At 36.4% G+C, this 20,986-nt stretch overlaps 1 protein-coding gene across 3 annotated transcripts in view; it reads left to right on the forward strand.

Annotated features, from left to right (window-relative positions):
• The window catches only part of NBEA (neurobeachin), a gene marked incomplete at its 5' end in the record, with an annotated part of 627,381 nt that overhangs the window by 576,181 nt on the left and 30,214 nt on the right, over positions 1-20,986 (forward strand). For all 3 annotated transcript variants that reach the window (XM_082859302.1, XM_082859301.1, XM_082859303.1), the window contains one exon: positions 12,129-12,296. In XM_082859302.1, the coding sequence (XP_082715428.1) occupies positions 12,129-12,296 (168 nt within the window). The remainder of the gene's footprint in view (positions 1-12,128; positions 12,297-20,986) is intronic.

Here is a 20,986-nt window from a genome sequence, read left to right on the forward strand (position 1 = left end):
ACCAAGATAAAATAATGGCAGTAGTGCTTATAACCTATGCCATCTATTGACTGTTTATTATTTGTCAAATACTGTGCTAGAGCTTCAGGTGCAATATTCTTTTATTCCTCAAAAAGTCTTCTGAAATGAGAATTATACTGAAACTCAGTGAGGTAAGTTACTTTGTCAAAGATCACCTACTTATCAGAGTGGAGTGTTCCAACCCACGGTCTCCAGGCTCGAGTGAGTAGTGACTTGAGGAGCTGTGGAGAGGGAGAGGGAAAGAAGGAGGGACGGAAACATGTCTTCTAACTAGCACCGAGTACCTTGGGGCCAGCAGAAGAAAAGACAGAGATAAGAGGGAATTGACCCCAAACCAGCAGCATGTTCCAGCCTCAGCAGCTCAGCAGACCTGACTTTCTGTGATTCTGTTTCTAACTCTTTATCCCCAAAGTCCTCACCCCATAAGACTTCCTTTCCCAGCCAGTAAAAGCTCGGTTTTAGAGCTGAGGAAGTCCCAAGTCCCACCACCCATCGGGTGTTGGAAGAAGGCTATCGTCCAACTCTACAAAATGGAGGAAATGGCATTATTTTACATGTTAAACTTTATAGTCACACACAGGATTTGAGACCCGGAGCAGACCTTTATTTGAATAAGCAGACTGAGACGCAGAAAGGCAAAGTGACTGACCCCAGGTCTGGACCCAAGTGCCTTTTCTTCCTCACCGTGCCTGGCATCACAAGTTGGCACTCTGAATGTCATGTCCCCTATACCCATTTACAGACTTTAAAAGTTCACCTATATTTTAAACAAAATATGGCTTTATAGATCGACTTGAGAATCAATCCAGATTAGACTAATACTGTTTCTACTGCAATATATGTTCCAAACACCAAATTAGAAAGCACTTTGAAATACAACCTGTGTGTTATTTGCAAACTATCTGTATCTAAGCAGGGATGACCTCCAAACACCTAATTTGACTCAGACTTATGATTCAGATTTAATCAGTGACACTCTGGCCTGTCTTATTATTCATGCAATCACCACATAAGAGTTTTTAGAAATCCCTTTTCCTTAGAAATACCTGATTCTCACAAAATGGTCTCATATCATTTGGGTTTTAAGAGAATTAGCAGATTATTCATTGAAAGATACAGCCTGAGAAAGGATAATAACACTGTAAAAACAATTTAAACTCTAAAATAGATTTTTCCCTCTTATTTTAAGAGAGAATAAAATACACAAAGGCAAATTTTGAGTAATAAATTATTTTTTATATATTTATAGTTGCTCAGAGTACTTCTATTGCACATAAATATAATATAATAAATAATTTACTCCTGGTCCTAACATTACCAGTTCAAGAACTGACTTCTGTTTATGCACCTCTTATCTCTTATATTTTGTCTTTCTAAGAGCTGAAGCACTGCTGAGCAAACTTTAAGTCAGAATACAGTGCTTCTTCAAAATAAATCTCACTATTTAGTATCACTGTAAACACATACTCATCGACCTTTGTGTTCAGTGTACTAGGAACTATAAGGATTGCATATGATATGGCGAAGTAACTGTTCCTCAAAGATTTGCTTTCATCTGTTCAAAAGAATAAGTTTTTATAACTAAAGTATGAGAGATAAACACTTGTGCATTTCTGAAAATGTCATAAAACATTTTCAGAAATGAGTGGTACATTTTTATTGTAAGTAATAAGTTCCAACTTGGCTTCATGAAGAAATAAAAGAAGCAAGGCACTTTTTTTCTCTATTCAAAACCAAATTCTTGGTATCTTATAGGCATTATGAATTTGGTAAGACTTGTGAACTAAACCTTTACTCCATGGAATGAAAGGTTTTACACAAAATTCTGCTTATTTGGGAAAATCAAACTGCCCCAGTCTTGGTTCCCTGGGACACCAGGAGGCAATGACAGGTTAAACTGATCCTATGTAGCAAGTGCCTAGCCAGCACGTAACAGGTGGCTTGAGAAGTGGTTATTCTTTGTCTTCTTTCCCTGGGTTTGCCTTGAAGGGACTCTACAGAATAGAAAGGGAAAGCTACCATGTGTATCAAAAGATTCTATGTCTATAGCTGCCATTCTTGGTGCATCAGAATTGAGCTAAAGGGCAGACCCAAGCTGTTACCTCTGGGAAGAGTGTTAAAGCATCAGAGCTATCAAAAGTCACGTTACAAAATGTAGCCGCGTGTGTCTACAGCTGCTCTCCTGTCTCAGTGTCTCCTGTACTTTTCTTTAACTTGAAGTTTTCCTTCACAGCACCCTATGTATGGTTTCCTTTGCTCCAACCTCTGGTCCATTTTCCCGTCATACTGATGGGAAATGAGCATACTGATGTTATGAAGAAATAAGGTCAGCCATCTGTGTTAAAACTGGAAAATGTAACCAATTATCTACCTATCTTCTTTTTTTGCTGAAGAAATATTTACTTGATGAATATTTCTATAATTAACTGGGTGATAATATAAAATATAGAAGTCTTTAAATTTTCATAAGCTTTCCATAAATTCCATGAATACAACATCCACCTTTTATTATTATTTTGTAGCATTGAAAGTTTCTAACTTTATATTGGCTGGGTAGCTCATACAGGATTTAGTGCTTATGAAATGGAATGGGTTTAGAGAAAATGCGCTCTAGTATATTTATAATTTGGACTGGGATTATCTTCAGTTATTTGATGGAGTTCTTTGTAATGAGCCTAAAGTATAAAATGAAAATGTCATATAGCCCAAAGAAATGACATTCACAGTGGTAAAAAAGCCTTCGGCTCTTGTGTGGATTAGTATTCTGTATCCGTACAAAGGAGCATTCCCTCCTTCTTCTCTCAAGCTGTCATTAAGAAATTCAAGGCAAAGAAGACAAAAATAATGTTATAAAAAGGGATGGTATCATTGATAATAAATGATCAGCTTCATTATCCCGTGCCAGCAATTAAAAAGGCATTTGATGTATTTGTAGACGCCTTTATGTGCTGACAACCTCATTAACTTTTCTTATTTTTTAAAATGAAACAATACTTTGAATTTTTAATGATGTACTTCTTTTAGTCCGTTGTTTTTTTATTTATAGACAACAATATATATAATTGGTTAGAGTTGTTTGTATTTTGTAAATATGGTGACAAGGTTTGTGTTTCACTGAAGAACTGTGAAATTCAAAATTTGGTTTCATTAGCAAACCTGGAAAGGTGATAGAGACACTTTTAGTAGACATTTCAATAAATTCTCAATGCATTGAGTTCATACATCAAGAACTGGTTTAATTTATCCACACGAAGCTAGGCTGATTGCGACCGACTCAGTCATGAAACATTAATAAAGCACTGTGTTCAGTTCTAACGTGATTATAATCTGACCTCCTCACGAAGGGCAGAAATAGAAAGTATGTCTGATAGCATTACCTTAATGCTGGGTTCATCAATCATAATCTGCCCTTTTTAAAAATTTGTTTCAGAAAAAGGCCTGTCTCGGATGTGCACTACTAATCTCTCCAGCCCTCCACCCGACATGTTCCTGGTGCCGTGGGACCAGGCGCAGACCGTTCTGTCTGCAGGGCGGGACACAGCACGCTGAGGCAGAGAGCACAGTGGGGTGTGGTTTTGCTTTGACTGTATTACATCCTTTATTAGAGTCTCACTTTTTAAGGAAAAAGTCTCTTTTGTGATAGGTAAAAATGTGCATTTAGGGTATATTGTACTGAAAAAATACCTTGCTCAAAAACGAAGTTTAAGCAAAGAGCATAACATAAGAATTTTTGGAAGTCTTTGGCAGCATCTTAAAATATTGAGATGGAAAAAGTGTATATACTGCAAGAGATATCTTGTATGTGGGTGCCTGCCCTGCCGCCTGTTGGCCGGGACACTGGATGGATGAGACGTCCTTATCTCTTGGAGCTTCAGTCTCCCTTATCTCTGAAACTGGGGATTTGCTCATTGCATAAACCTTTATTGAGAGCCAGTTCTGAGTCAGGTATTATGGAAAACACAAAGAGTTGGCCATGAATCCTACTCTAAATAAGGCTAGAGTAAAGCAGAGAAATCCCTTCATTTACCCCCATCATTGAGGGCCTGTTACTGTCTTCAGACCGCTCTAGGCTCTGGAGACACAGGCGTGAGCCACGCAGCCAGTGACCTTCAGGAGCTCACACTTCAGTTAGGAACCCGCATGAATAAACATACAGCCTCAGTCAACGCTCAGTCAACAGATCATTATCGAGCGTTGCAGGCGCTATTTTATGTGTTGGGAGTATACCGGTGAAGCAACAGACAAAGATCTCGGCCCTCACGGAGCTTACTTTTGATCAAAGAGAGACAGACAATCAACAGAAATTAATAAGTAAAATATCTAGAACGTTAGCAGGTGATCAGTACTGTGGAAAAAAGAAGTGCAAAGCAAGGGGATCAGAAATACAGGGGTGGATGGTCAGGATCCCCTCACTCTGATGGTGAGACTTGAACTAAGACCTGAAGGACGTGAGAAAGTGACCCAGAGACTCTTCCTGTCCTGGGAAAAGAGGAGCGAAGGCAGAGGGAACTACCGGGCCAAGGCCCTGTGGCAGGGGTGTGCTTGGCAAGGAAGCCAGTGGGCTGGGGTAGGATAAACACGGAGCGCACAGTAGGAGGAGAGGACTGAGTGGTAACAGATGCAAATCACATATGGCCTTGAAGGCCATTGAAACACTTTGCATTTTTACTCTGAGTGAAATCAAGAGTTGTTGCAGTGCTTTAAGCAGACGAGTTCTACGATTTTGCTGTGCTGTGAAAGGATCACTTGGGCTGCAGTGATGCGAATGAACTGTTGAGGCACAGGGTAGCATCAGGCACATCTGTCAGGAGGTATTGTGAGAGATGACGGTGGCTTGGACCAGCATGGTGGCAGTGAAGGTAGTAAGAAATTAATCAATTCTGGATGTATTTTCAAGTTACAGACAACAGTTTCCCTCTGCAACTTCTTGTAGTGACCTTTTTCCCTTAGATTTCTCTAGTCCTACAGAGCAAGGTAAAAGGAAGGGTGGGGGCCAAGTGTGCTGAGTGGTGATGGCTAGAGCAGCGGAGATGGATTACTTTCTAGAAGAAGTAATTCTTCTGGAAAAAGAATGGGGTGGGGAATAACTCTAATATCATCGTATTAGAGTTTCAGCAGAAATTCAAGCAGCAGGAAAAGCCCAAGTCAACATGTTTATCTTCCACCAAACTGTGATCTTTTTGAGGATGTGGCATACTTATTCATGGGTATATCCTCCAAGGCTAGCATCTGACATGTGGTAGGTGGTCAGTAATTTGGGCCTGGAGAGAGTTTAGGCTGTATTCACCTTGATTATTTGCATTTCAGTGGGATGTGTTCCTGGAGATCAGAGATTTTGTCTTGTTTCTCACAGTATCCCTGGGACCTAGAATAATTCCTGGCACATAGGAGGTGCTCCATATTGAATGAATGAATGATGAACGAATGAACAAACGAATGACTGATCCCTCTGTTTGAGATCATCTTCCCTCAGATGTCCTTACAGTTTACTTCCTCATTGTAGTCCTTAATTGTCACAAACTCAAGGAAGCCTTCTCTCACTTCCTCCTCTAAATTAGCAATCCCCTCCCCATCCATACATACCTCTAAACTTTCTTTCCTGTCTTTCTCCTTTCCTTAGCATTTATCACCTTCAGACATACTCTCTTACTAATTACTAATTACTAGTCTCTCCCCACTACAATGTAAACTTTCTGACAGGGATTTTGGTTTCACGTATTCACTGCTGTGATCCTAGGGTCTAGAATAGTGTTTGGCACATAGCAGATGGTCAGTCAATATTTGTTGAATGAATGAATGCATTTCCCACCCCCACCCTCACTTCCTGACATTTCTTTTCTTCCTTCTTGTGACCAACACATCTTTCCCATTGCTTAAATAATCAGCCAATAAATATTTATTAAATATTTATCATTTAATGCTGAGTTAGGAACTATAGGAAATGTAAAAGAAGCATTAGGTATAGTCCCTAAGTTCCAGATGCTTGGATGCTAATTGAGAATATGGTATGGCATGTTTGAAACAATTAAGTGTTAATTGGTAATAACCCCATTCCCTTTGTCTAGCAGTTTACAATTTATATGCAAATCGATTTTCACAAGTAAATTTGTATACATTATTTACTACATTAAACAGGAGGGTACTGATGGTAAGTGTCATAGAAATTCATAGAAGACTTCATAGACTCTGAGCTGGAGAACTCAGGAAACAGACATTGGGCTTGAGTGGGGATGGCTGGGACATGAAGAGGAAGTAGGAGGATGAAATGCTTTCATGTTATGGTGAAAGGAGCAACAAAGGTTCAGAGGTCATACCAGCTACTAATGTGCCGGGGCTGTAAACTGTGCTGCTGGAGCCAAGAATTTGTTTCTAGAAGCCCAAAGAAATCATGGAGGAGGGTCGGATCAAGGTTTGAAAGTCTTTAGGGGTCAAGTAAAGTTTACACTGAATGTGTTATGCTAGGAGGAACCTTGGAAGATTTGAAATCGAGGATGACAGTAAGAGCATGATGGTTTCAAAAGTCTGTTCCACCAGCAGGGTGCAAGCCCCCGAGTAGAGGAAGAGGTCAAAGTCTATTGCAATAGCCCACGTGGAGAGCAATGAGAGCTAAGACTAGGATGGTGCTAGTGGGAATGGAAAATAATCCACTGTATTATACACCCAGGAAGCAATCAATAAGAGAATAATGTAAGCCCCCAAAATAAACATTTAAAACAACTATGTTACCTTTATTTAAAATAATTAAATCTTTCACTGGGTAATAGCTATAATTTCAATTTAATCGTGAAGAGAAGCCAGTATAGACACTACAGAAGAAATAGCAATGTGATTTTCTAATTGTCCACTGGAATATATGCAACTCTATTTGGAGAATTTTTTCAATATCAGAAGCAGATTTTTGAGGCAACAAGAGAAAGGGCTTGGAAATGTTCTTGGTATGGTCTAGAAGGAGAGAGAGAAATGCAGTATTCTTAAATAGAAGAATTCTGGAGAAAACAAAATTCTCTCCTCACAGTTCATTCCACTAGCCTAGTTCCCTTTTTCATAAGTTTCTGAGCTGCTTTGTCCTAAACCCGTTAGAGAAAGAATTCTCTACGTTCTAATACCCATGGGACAATATTGAAATTAGATACTAGGTAACTATTATTCATCTAAGAGATATCCTCTCTGGTTTAAATCTCACTCTTTATTTCCTTCCTCCCAGATCCCCAGGGTAGAATTATGGATTGGGAATTGGTTTATCTAGGCTTAAAGCAATTGCTTCTGCTTTTAGGTATGCAAGGAGAGGGTAAAGCAAGCTATTAAGACCATTATAACCCTAATAGCTTAGTAATCAAGTATTTCTTTCTATTCTTCAGTTGTGAGTGTTTGCAATAAAATCTTGTTTCAAAGTCCAAAATAGGTTTGTGCATGAAAACATAGTTCTAAAAAGAACAAATAAGCAGATAGCATGCATTTACTAACAGATTAATACTGTTTAGAATACAGTTAAGTCTCAGTGTCAAGTTTCAGCTTTAGATAGGTCTTTATGCTTTAATTATGTGAAATCTAAAATTCAATTCTTAGATATGCATTTGATTTAGAACCAGATTTAGCTTTTATATGTTATAACTGGATTTTCTTTGTTTTCTGCAGTGACTAGCAAGACAGTCTCTGTAAGACTATCTGTTTAATCTACTACCATATTGTTCCTTTGTCATTTAATTTTATAACCCCCCAAAAAAAACCTGAGGCAAAATTATTTTTTGATTGTTTGTTTGTTTGTTGATTCACTCTGCTACCTAACATATAGAATAGAATAAGGTAACTGTAGACATAGAAATTTTTTAATTTAATTAAAGATTATTATAGATAGCCATGAGCTAATAAGTTTTAAAACTGAGATGAAGTGGATAAATATCTAGAAAAATATAAAACATCAAAATTGACACCAGAAGACTTATAAGCCTTAAAGAAATTTAAGTAGTAAATCTTCCCAGCCCCCAAAATATATAAGGCCATATTATTTTACAGGTGAATTCTACCAGATTTTCAAGAGGTAAGGAATTAATTTCTTATGCAAATTATTCCAGGAAACATAATAACCATCCAGCTCATTTTATGAGGCTACTGTGATCTTGATTCCAGAGTAGAGGGAAGTAAAGGAAAAAAGAAATAAAGCCATTTCAAGTATGGATATAAATACAAAAACTGTAAATAAAATGCTACCTAACAACCCAACCGTTTGTTAAATACATGGTGTGTGTGTGTGTGTGTGTGTGTGTGTGTGTGTGTCTTGACCCTTTTAAGATCAGGAAAAAGACAGTGATGTTCCATGTCATGTCACCACTGTTGTTTAATATAGTTCTCAAGGTTGAGAACAATTATATAAGAAAAATAAAGAAGTTAACTAGTAAGAGTTGCCAGGAACACAATCAACTTATAAAAATCAGTAGCATTTTTCTACATCATTAATAATGGGGTTTAAAATATATTTTTTAAAATATTATAGTTGCATCAAAACTTATGAACTGCCTGGGAATTAACCAAGAATACCCATGTCCTTTACAGTGAAAATATTAATTTTTGGATCTAATATGGTACATAGAAAATTCTGAGACCTTAGATGGGAAAACCTAATATCAATTTTCCCAAATTAATGTATAAATTTATTGGAATCCCAATCAAAATTATTTTGATGTATCTATACACTTATTATAAAAGTTATAGGGAAGAATAAAGGTCCACAAATAGCTGAGTTGACTCTCAAAGGAATAAATCTACCAGATATTAAGATATATAAGAAATAAAGATAACAATAGAAATAAAAGGTGCAAAGATCTGGAGACACACACACATATCTAGATAGATGATAGATAAGAAGGTAGGTAGGTAGGTAGATAGAGAAAGAAAGCAGAAGGGAGGAAAGGAAGAGGGGAGGAGGGAAGGAAGGAACGAATGAATGAATGAAAGAAGGGAGGAAGGATTGTATTGCTTTTTCTAGGTAGATTATTATATTATCTGTAAACAATAGCAGTTTTATATCTTTGTTTCAAACATATACTCACACACTAAAGATGACAGCACACATCACTCAGGAAAGGTGTGTTTGTTTAATAGATGGTATTAGAAAAACTGACTTACTATATTAACAAAAATTATACTGGATCTCTATCTAATACCACATATGAGTGAAAGTGGATTCTAGATAAGGACCAGTATATGAAAAGTAAAACCATAAATATAAAGCTGACACATCAAAATACAGAAAGTTAACTTTGTTATTTTAAACCAAAATCCAAAAATCATAAACGTAACAAAATTTTTTTTGATTATCTCAAAATTAAGAATTTCTCTTCAACCAAGAGTGACATGGATAAATTTAACAGACATGGGACATTTGGGAGAATGCATTTGCAATGTTTAAAACCAAGAAACAACTATCTAAAATATATAAAGAACTTCTGCAAAGTAACAACGTAAAAGACAGGAACCTCCAGAAAAGAATGGACAAAGAACCTGAACAGGAAGTATACTGAAGAGGAAACCCACATGGCCAACAAGCATATTAAAAAGCTGTCAAATTCCTCAGTAATCAGAGGAAAACATATTAGAACAACAATGGGATATTGTTTTGTATCTGTTACACAGGCTAATATTAAACGCTGGGATAATACCAGTTGTCAATGGAGATGTGGCCATGTAGAAACTTTCAGGCACTGCTGGAGGGAGGGGAGACAGGCGCAGCCAGTCTGCACTGATGACTCAGACTCAGTTTATGCACATCTAGTGCAGGGACGTATCAGTCCTACTCCAGATTATATGCCCCAAAGAAATTCTCACAAAGAGCCAAGCAGGGATGCAAAAGAGGACATTCATCTCAGCATGGTGTCATGGCGAGTTAGAGGCAGTCTAGTGCTCATCACTGCAGGAGTTCTGAGCAGCCACTGGAAGCAGTAGACTACCTATACACAGGTAGATCCTAAAAAGCAAGGCTAAGTGAAGAAAGTAAGAAAATGAAATCTGTAACCCTATTCCATTTTTATAAATCAAAAATACATACACACAGGAATACAGTACATGAGTAGTGTTTTATAAAAACACATGTAAACAAAAGGAGAAACATTAAACAAATTATACGCATTGCCCATGGCAGAGGAAAATGAAAGTTAGTGGTTGGAGATAATAAATAAATGTTTTAAAACTCCTGTTAGTGAAAGATGATCATTCCTTCCAACCCTCATCATTGCATTAGGCGTTTAGTTCAGTAACTGTTTTATTCGAATGGAATACATTTCATTGACCCTTTCTTTCCAAATATGTCTAGTGGTGTCTATAAGATTGATCTGAAATGGTTGCTGCTGAGCTGATTATGTGATTATGTTGGTAAGATCTTCCCTTAAATAATATTTCTGATTTCACTACTATTTTGAATTCCAGTGAACAGACTTGGGCAATAGCGACTCTGTAATGAACTTCCATTTATTCATTTTTTTCATCCTCTCGTTTATTGTACCATGCACTGAAAACATTACTGAATAATTACCAACTTCTCATTTATACAGATTGACCAAACCGATATGATAGACTTAATCAGTATAGAATTTTAACCAACACCTCTTTTGTATTTTAGTCCCTTTTCCTGTGTTCTAGTCCAAACTATTATGTCAAGACCAATGAGATACAGAGTATAGAAATTCTGTTTAGTTTTAGTATGAAAACTAGCCTTTTATAAAATCTAATTGTTTATATTTCTGAATGAGAAACGTCCACAGTAACTGGTGTAAATAAAATACCAAAATTTTTAAAAGGAATAGATAAAAAGGGAGTTTGAGGGGAATAAGTTACTAGTTAAATGTCATCACGGGAAAAGTTGAAAATTATCACTCAGATATTTTGTAGATTAAAAAAATGAAATATTGATATAATTACCAGAGGGTTAATTTAAGAAACCATTTATTGATTAAGTGAATCCAAGCTGGTTTCAGCACCTTAGAAATCAGGGTCACGCAGCCAAAGAATGACTTCATTCACATACTTAGTTACAGCTGTAATTTCAAAAATTGTTTTCTACAGCTTTGCATAGTTGAAATTTAAGAAGCTAGCTCTACAGCTTTTTCCTCATGCTGCTGAAATCAGTGTGTCCTTAAAATCAATAAGAAATTGATGATGAATGAGTGCAGGAGGTGAGAGGCACAGTGAGCTACACTGTGACTGTCACTGCTCATACCACAGGTGTGACCAGAACTCCTTGCCTACCTGCCAGGGCCCCTCTAGGAAGTTTATGATGGCTTCTTAGGAACTGAAAAGGTCTCTTTTTTTTTGACTCTTTATGGAGGTTTCGTATGGTCACTGACTCTCAGTAATTTCCATTCATTTCCCACCGGCTAGCAAACATCTAAAATTACCCACTGGTTCCTAAACAGTGTAATAGCAGAGTTCATTCATAACAGAAGGAAGGCATTCCGTTTTAGTAGTTTTAGAGGTAAATTTGAAGACTTCAGGCAGGAAAATAAGTACGTATCAAAGTTTCTAATAAAATTGTTTAGCTTCAAACTAATATTTAAAAATGAGAAATTAAATTGTTGTAAATGGCATTAAAACAGGCATTTCAAATTACTTTTAAACATGAATGTTTTTTTTTTTTTTTTTTTTTTTGCAGTACGCGGGCCTCTCACTGTTGTGGCCTCTCGCGTTGCGGAGCACAGGCTCCGAACGCGCAGGCTCAGCGGCCATGGCTCGCGGACCCAGCCGCTCCGCCGCATGTGGGATCTTCCCGGACCGGGGCACGAACCCGTGTCCCCTGCCTCGGCAGGCGGACTCTCAACCACTGCGCCACCAGGGAAGCCCCCATGAATGTGTCTTTTTAAGAAATCTATTTAATATTAAAATTCACATCACATATACAGTTAAGCCAAGAGAACATTAAGTATTTTAGAAAGAAAATTTTCTTTTAGGTCTCTGTTTTATTAGAGGTTGTATTTTGTCACTCCTAAGAATAGGTCTTAATACGTACAGATAAAATACAGGAATGCAAAGAATGTGTTCTACTTATTTATATAGAATATTTCAAAGTAAGAGAAAGGGAAATTTGCATGGTGTCTTATTTCTGTCTTGACTGATTTCAGGCCCTGGAAAGTGAATTTGTTTCTTGCCAACTCCATCAGTGGATTGACCTTATATTTGGCTACAAGCAGCGAGGACCAGAAGCAGTCCGGGCTCTAAATCTTTTTCACTACTTAACCTATGAAGGCTCTGTGAACCTGGACAGTATCACTGACCCTGTGCTGAGGGAGGTAGGTAATAAGTTGAATATTGTTATGAAAATTTCTGTCATCCCTTCAGCAGAAATGTGGCTTTGCATCTCTTTCTGTATAAATTTCCTTTCAATGTAAATTTTTAGAAAACATAGATTTCAGGTTCCTGACAGATGTGGAAAAGTGAGTGTTATATGTCAAAAACAAGTAATGAGACCACCATGTAGTTCCTTTTTGAAATGCAGATATGTACAATACACTTCAATATTCCTATTTTGTTTGTTTTACTTCAGCATCTTCACTAAAATGCTTAATGCCTTATGTGTGTTATTAATTAATGAAACCTAGTTGAGTATTTAAATATGAATAGTTCACATTAAAATAATCTGCCAGTATCTGTTTTTTAATAAAAGCAGAATTACAGTCTTCTAGACAGAATACTTAAAAAATGCATCAATAAAAAATAGGTAAGGTTACAATATTTTATTCCTATATGTTCTCAAAAGTGCATCAGTAAAATAGAGGAGGTTATAGTATCTTACTCCTGTGTGTTCTCACCCTGAAATTTTATAGCTAACATTTGGGAATTATGTACTATAGTATGTGTATAATTATTTTTTATGAAAATATTCATCAAATATATTATTTAAATCATTTCAACGTTGCACAGAATTATTTCAGATAGGTGAAAAGAGTGAAGATGCAACAGCTGCTAGATGAGTCTTGCTTCAAGGAAGCTGTATCCCAGTCTTCCATTCTACCAGATATCTGCCATCTGCTTTATGCAAAAAAAGTAATCACTTCTCCATTTCCAGTCAGTGGAATGCTTTTTTATTTTCTTAGTTTTAATTTTAGAGGTGGAAAACTCGTAGATTTGGGAAATAAAGCTCTAAAAGAAAAATTTACATCCATAAAGGTATTTCCTACAGACGTCTATAAAAACAAAATGACTCCATTTGTATGGCTTCAAGCAGAGAAGAGGAAAGGGAAGAGAAGAGCCTCATGATCATTGATCATTGGATCCTTAGGGCTAAATATTTGGAGAACACATTGCAAGCATATTATTAGGTGCAGTGTTATACCATGTTGTGTGCACAAGGAAATGGGATTATTGCCTGAAGCTGGAAGAAAGAGATAGGGACAGAGAATGAATGAATGAGAGAGGAGCCAGATATTATAAAATTAGTTGGTGAAATAAGGGATTTTCTCTACGAAATAATGTGATTAGTTTGTACACAACTGGGGATTCTAATTCTGAGCTTAATTATTCTCTTAACAATACACCTTTGTTTAACACATGGTCCAGTTTTATAAACATCTTACCAACTATATTCTCCTTTCAGAACCAATACCTTTAGAATCAGATAAAAAAGAAAATAATTGGAATAGCTTATCCTTTTATTCCAAGACCAACTCCAAATGGTTTTTTGACTTTTAAATATCATAGACATTTTTGCTCCTGAATATTTTAGCATACATTTTTGTCCATTATAACATGCTGTCCTTATAAAGAAAGTTACAAGTTAATCCTCTTGGGCAAAATAAAAATATTTTAAGCATATTGTACATAATGAAAGTGCAAGGCAGCATTAAAATTGACTGAAAATAGCAGATCTTTCATATTTAAATGACAGTAAATAAAGAGATAAATGAGAGAATAGAAAGAAAATGGAATTAGGATTGAGACTTTCTTTACACGGATATAGTGTTTATTACTCGAATCTTATAAAAATACCTGCTTCTACAAAATAGCACACCATTGCTTTGGACAGTAATAAAAACTATGTATAATTGTCAAACTCTAGAAATTCCTAATGAAACATTACATGAAAACGCATAATTAAAAAAATATTCTGTTGGAGAGGAGCGGTTCAGCCACAACGTTTGTCATTATATAGGCAATCTGAACAATAATACATTACAGCTCCTGATTACCTCACAGTGATGCAGACTGGGAGTGCCTTACTCCAGGACTCTCCTTCCAGCATTCCCAGTCTGAGGGCATAATTGCTGAATGCTGAGGTTCCATTAGAGAAACTCCCAGAGTCGTTCTGTGGCATATATGTCCTCCCTCCCCAAGCCCCTCACCCATGTCTCTCACCCAGAAACTCTTCTGTCAGTTCTCAGAATGCTAGGTGAGGGAGCGCATACCTGGAACGCTGTTACCTTCCTTCCGCCAGGCAGCATGGGCTCAAGCACATACCAGCAGAGGCATTCACACTGACCCAGTGGCCCTATGTCAACTCAAGATTGCTTAGGAAGATACTTAAGTGGTCCTTAAGACCACTAGGTAACCACTTAGTACATTGTAGACATAACAGATTAAATGACCTTCCAAGGAACATGAGTTAACCGTCCCTCTCCCCACTCCCCACCCTTACCTCCTCTACCCCACGACTAACATATTTCCATACAAAAAAGTTCTGCATTAACAGGTAAGAACCTGCAAAAGGTGAGAACCCACTTAAATCCTGTGAGCTTCCTAATGTGGCCAAGTCATTTAATGTCCCTCTTCCTCCATTGCTTTCTCTGCAAAGGAGGAATAGTACAGAACATACGTTTGCCAGCATAGAAGCATCTAGCATCTGTTGTCACAAGAAAGCGCCCTGTGGATAAGTGGAATGAAGTATAGCGTAGTCAGTATCTCCTGGTCATTTATTCCCCTTTGCATTTACACTCCCCCTGTGAGGAGGTGCTGTGCAAAGCACACCACCTTCCATCAGAGCATCAGCGTTGAGCTCCCAGAGGTCTGCTCTGCGGTGCTGTGACTTGAGAGAGTTGCTGCCCACCTAAATGGTCAGACAGAGGCTCTTGGAAAAAATAGTGTTCAAAATGTTAAGCCTTCTATTGAGCTCGGTGCATTCCTTTTATTTGATAATGTTTATCTTAGTATTTTTTAAATGTGAAGATCATTATATTTCACAAAGGTAAAAAGGAAAGCTACAGTTATACTAAACTCCAACTAGCCTAAGGAAGATGATTTTTTAATGCCTTAATCAAACACTGATTTAAAGAGGAAACATTTAATATACAAAAATCTACATATGTCCCTTTTGTAAAAAAAAAAAATATATATATATATACACACATATATATATATCCCATAATCTGCCTAGAACTTTGAGCTTTGAAGTTAGTGCTAAAATTTGAGAAATGGCTTGAGGTTATTGATTCATTCTTCCTTGACAGGTGAAATCATGAAGCAGCACTAACCACAGCAATTATGGCATTAAAATGTCAAGAAATTAGAGGTCAGAATAACAGATAATTTTCTTCTCTATGTCAGATTTAAAATTGACATTCTTTGACAGTTTAGGATCTCTGGCTGAGAAAAATATGACAGCTTAACTTATTTTATACTTGTACAGCAGTAATTGATAATAAACTTTATCATGACAGCCTCTGGGCAGAAACATGACAGAACCGTTCTGGTACAAAGCTCTTCGTAATATGTAAACACTAGATCTGTTGGATATTAGATATTATTTAAATTGTCTTAAGTCTTAGTTTTTATCATAATCTTCTAGACACTTTTTTTCATAGATGAGCTCATCTGACTATTTGAGCAGTATTTTTTAAGCATGATACTGAATATCTTTCTTATCCATTCTTACATATTAATAAAAATTATGTGATTTGCTTTATATTTCTACTTACCAAATGATGGCCAAGAACTTCATCCTATGGCCTGCTTGGGGAATAAGCTATTCTGGTTTGTTAAGTGTCTGGTCCCATGGTTTTCTAACTCCTTGCTACTCAAATATGGTCCATAGACCAACAGTATCAGCGTCACCTGGGAACCTGTTAGAACTTCAGACTCTACTCTCAGGCCTCCCTGACCTAGTAAATCAGCATATGCATTTAAGGAAATCCTTGGGTGACCTATTTGAGACATTACAGTGTAAGAAGCACTGCTCTACTAAAGGTGTGTTAGCATCATCTGGAAAGCTTTTTTCTTTTTTCTTTTTTTTTTTTCCTACAGAAGTAGAGAGAATGATGCAACAAATCCTCTGGGTGTTCTTATCACCCAGTTTCAAAAATTTTACCTCTTATTCCACCAATATCCTATCGCCACCCCCCTTTACTATTTTCAGATACACATACCATATCCATCTAGCCCCATCCACTCTCCATTCCCCCCTCCTCCATCTAGAGTGTATCTCAGAATATCCAGGGAGAATGTTCAAACAGGTTTATTTTGAAAAAAAATTCTCTAGGAATTTTAAAACAACAGAACACTTACTTAGCTTTAGAGATGATATTCTTCTTACTTCTAAAATAATTTCTTTAAATCTAGGGGACTTTTAATGTGCATTTCCATTTTACTAATTTAAGCTGTAAGGTTTTCTTTCTATTTCGTTTATGCTTTTGAATTTGTTAAAACTTTCAACTCAGTAAAACTTCCAGTAACTATAGGGAAAATTTTAAGGTAGCTTTAAGAAATCTTTATCAGTCATTTTTTTGGATCATTTGTTCTAATCACTTTCCAGAAAACATACATTTTATCAATTTCTGAGAGTTCCAAAGGCACTAGGAGATTATGCCATAGTTAATAGTTGGTTAGTAGAGATTACAAATTAAATGCCACAACAATTATTTACTGTACTCTTACGATGAGTGAAAAATATTTTATTCTAAAATTGTTTTTAAAAATTATCACTCTTACCGTCATGGATATAATTACTCAGCCTATCTGCCTCAGAGTATGATTCTGTAGTACCTAGCAGTCAATAAAAGATGGTGGAAAGATGGAAATCAGATAATAGGTTATATCACAGCTCCAACATTATTATTTGAGTGACATAAGTAAGTCACTTTAATGGACCTTTGTTTAACCACCTAAAATATGGTAACAGAAATGATATCTACCTCATAGGACTGTATTTGAGGATCATATGAGAAAAGATATGTAAAAATACTTTGTAAAGTATAAAGCACTACCATGACATTGATTATTACTACCCTAAAACATAATTAAATGAAGTATCTTGGAAGAACTTCTGTTTTAATAATTTATTTCTCTATACCGTCATATCTATAGTCGACACTGCCAAGTTGAAAAATGTTTTAAATGACTTCTCTTTGACCGTGAAAGGTATACACATAAGCCTACCATAAAAGACTGTTTTGCTGGAAAATTATTAGAACATATGGGCAATGCAACATTTATTTATTTATACATATCTACTCATTTATCTATTTATGCTGGGAATATCAAAACATTGAATACATTTTAATGTTAACAGTAGTCATAAAAATGTGGTATTTTTAGTCTGATTTTCTGTTACTAAGATTTCTTAATCTTAGGCTATATTTTCTTGATTTATCTCTTTCTTTGATCTGACAGGGATAACATAGTAGTCCTTTGGATCTGCTATGGTGAAAATATGCCCATAGGAAGTAGAATAGATCACTTCAGTTTTCACTATATTTTCTTGCTGAAACATTCCTTGCTACTACAGAGAACTGACATGATAGGGCTGTCAAGAACCAAGAAGACAGATGTGTCTTTAACCAAAACATCTGCAATGCTGGCTTTCCTAGAAGATGAACTCATAAAATTCATAAGGAAAAAAATTAACCCACTTTTCATCTTGATGATGTAAATGAAGGTATTTATAGCGACAACATTGATGGCCTCTACAATCACTGCTTATTCTTTCTGTGAATTTGTTATCCCTCTTTCCTTCCCCCATTTCTGACTTCTTTCTTTGATCTGACAAGGGATAACAACACCCCCTCCTGCATCGCTTGAGTGGGTTGTAGCACAATATTGTCTATTTACTGGTGCCGTGATGCCCAATTGTCTTCAGATGAAGGAGGTTCAGGGTTCTTCTCCTAGGCAATTATTCTGAGATGTGATGGCAACAAATGATCAACAAAAGGGCTGATAAAGATTTCTTAAACCATCTTAATTTTCTCCCCTATAATTACTAGAAATTTTGCTGAGCTAGAAATGTTAACAAATTCAAAAGCCAAATTAAAATAGAAAGAAAAACCCTACATTTTAAATTATCGGAGTGAAAATACACATTAGGTATTATTTAACATTTAAAGAGTCATTTTGGAAACAACAAGAATATTATGATCCCTAAAACTAGTAAGAGTATAAGTTCAAATATATCTGTTAATGTGCTTCTCATCCACAGCAACAAGGCATGCATTGAGATGATTCAATGAATAAAGTTTCTATATAGAAATTAGTATCAAGGAAATTAATGACACATTTAATTTTGATAAGTGAATGAATCTTTAATTTAGGTTTATCTTTTCTCCCAATTACTGCAATCCTTAGCTAGTCCATGGTCATCAATCATCCACAGAGAAGCATAAATAATTCAGTTAGTCAAAGAGGGATGTGTGTCATTTATGTGAGATGTGCTTTTTCCCCTCGTGTTATTTTTATTGTGTGGTGCTGAGAATGAATTATTGATTTTCAGAAATTAACAGAAAATGCTTTTACAAGCATCTAAAGTCATATTTTACACAAGGAAGAAGGGTGAAAATTGCAGCCTGCTGTTTGTAATAGAAATAGCTGGAAGGGCTTTCCTTATCTTCTATTAACATAGATTTCAGTTATATTACACAGTTGTTACCTTAGCATAAATTAACAATTATTCAAAACATATTGCATGCTTCAGTTTGTTGAAGTGGATATTACTCAAGCTAAGTACATAAACATTTCAGTTAGATGTTTAGGACTCATTTTTAAGTGTTTTAAACATATTGATAATGAGCCTATTTAAAGCCATTTGATCTCAATATAGTATATCTAAATTACTGTTTCCCATTTATGTCAAAATCAAAGAAGAGCATTTTGTTCTGCCAAATACATGCAATACTATTTTTAATTTGAATTTAGTTTAATAAAAGTGAATGATTTCATTTTGTAATGTTTATACCAGCACCTGGTGAACCTTTGTCTTGATATCTTCCCGCATACCAAATAAATCTATTTCAACTTTATTATTTTCTTTCCATAATCAGACACTCCAAGTGAACTTATTCCATGTAGTGAAGAAAGGTCACCACCTGTACTACTGCTTCTCTCCCTCCCTCCCTCCCCCTCCACCACCACCCTCTCCTCAACCTCCTTCCCTCCTCCATTTCCTGAATCAGCCAGCATAGAGTTTGCTTTATATAAATTTATTCATCGAGGGAGAATTTGGCAGGGATATTGTACTGTTTCCTCTCACATATCATTAAGCATTTCTGGGCTGAGTCTTCTACTAAGTACTATTGAATGATCAACCCAAAAGTGGGCAAAGAACCAAAAACCTGGAAACATCCTTAAGATATCATCTGCTAAAACCCTTGCTTCCAGGTAGGTCAGTCTCTAAATCATCCAGAACAGAGTGTTTTAGTTTCTTTTTTCTTTTTTTGAGGATTAACAAGTATAGACTGTAAAAAGACTCCATGGCCTCCCCCAAGAAGCTTATGACAGTGTTTATCCCCCAGATATTCTAAATCCTCTACGAAAATGTCTCTTGCTTAGATGTAATCACCTTTTTGTCAGTCCTACCTGGAAATGAAGGAAAAGCTAACCAGCATTTTTTTATATATTATACCTAATACCAATCCTAGTTGTATCAGTCAGGATCTCAGCACATTACCCTTTCAAAGGGATAATGAAGACCCCAAAAAAGATATCCAAATGGTCAGGAAGAACAGGGAAAGATTCTCAACATCACTAATCATTAGGGAAATGCAAATCAAAACCCCAGTGAGGTACCACCTCACACCCATTAGGTTGGATACTGTCAAACAAACAAACAGACAATAGCAAGTGTTGGCAAGGATGTGGAGAAACTGGAACCTTTGTACACTACTGTAAGAATGTAAAATGGTGCAGCCTCTCTGGAAAACAGTATGGAGGTTCCTCAAAAACTTAAAAAGAGACCTACCATACGATCTAGCAATTTCACTCCTGGTTATATATGCAGAAGAATTGAAAGCAAGATTTCAAAGAAGTATTTGTACACCCATGTTCACAGCAGCATTATTCACAATAGCCAAAGGGTAGAAGCAACCCAAGGGTCCATCAGCAGATGAATGGATAAAAAAATATGGCATAAACAGATAGTGGAATATTATTTCACCTTAAAAAGGAAGGAAATTCTGTCACATGCTGTAACAGGGATGAACCTTGAGGATGTTATGCTAAGTGAAATAAGCCTGTCACAACAAGACAAATTACTATATGATTCCAGGTCCCTAGAATAGTCAAAGTCATAGAGACAGAAAGCAGAAGGGTGGTTTCTGGGGTCTGGGGGAAGGTGAAATGAGCAGTTGTCTTATGGGTACAGAGCTTCAGTTTTTCAAGATAAAGAGAGTTCTAGAGATTGGTTGCACAATAATATGAATGTATTTAACACTACTGAACTGTACACTTAAAAATGGTTAAGATGGTAAATTTTATGTTGTAAAATTTTATGTGATAAATATTACCAAAATTCTAACAAATTTTAAAGGGATAATGAAGAGTTTAATAATAGTCCTATTTACAAAAATATGGGGCAGGATAAAGTGGATGACCAAGGGAAGGAGAAGCCTCCAGGGATTAACATCTGGGTACCGCACCTAGGCCTGAGGGTATAGGGGCAGGGGGCTATTGCCAGAGCCTGGCAGGGGAAGTAGCCCTAGGTGGGTGGTCACCCATCAGGATCTGTGGCGTTAGGTAGAGAAATGCAACCCAGCCACTGCCAAACTAGGACTTGGCAATGAGGGAA

This window comes from Leucopleurus acutus, assembly GCF_964270905.1.
Source record: "Leucopleurus acutus genome assembly, chromosome: 18".
Lineage (NCBI taxonomy): Eukaryota > Metazoa > Chordata > Mammalia > Artiodactyla > Delphinidae > Leucopleurus > Leucopleurus acutus.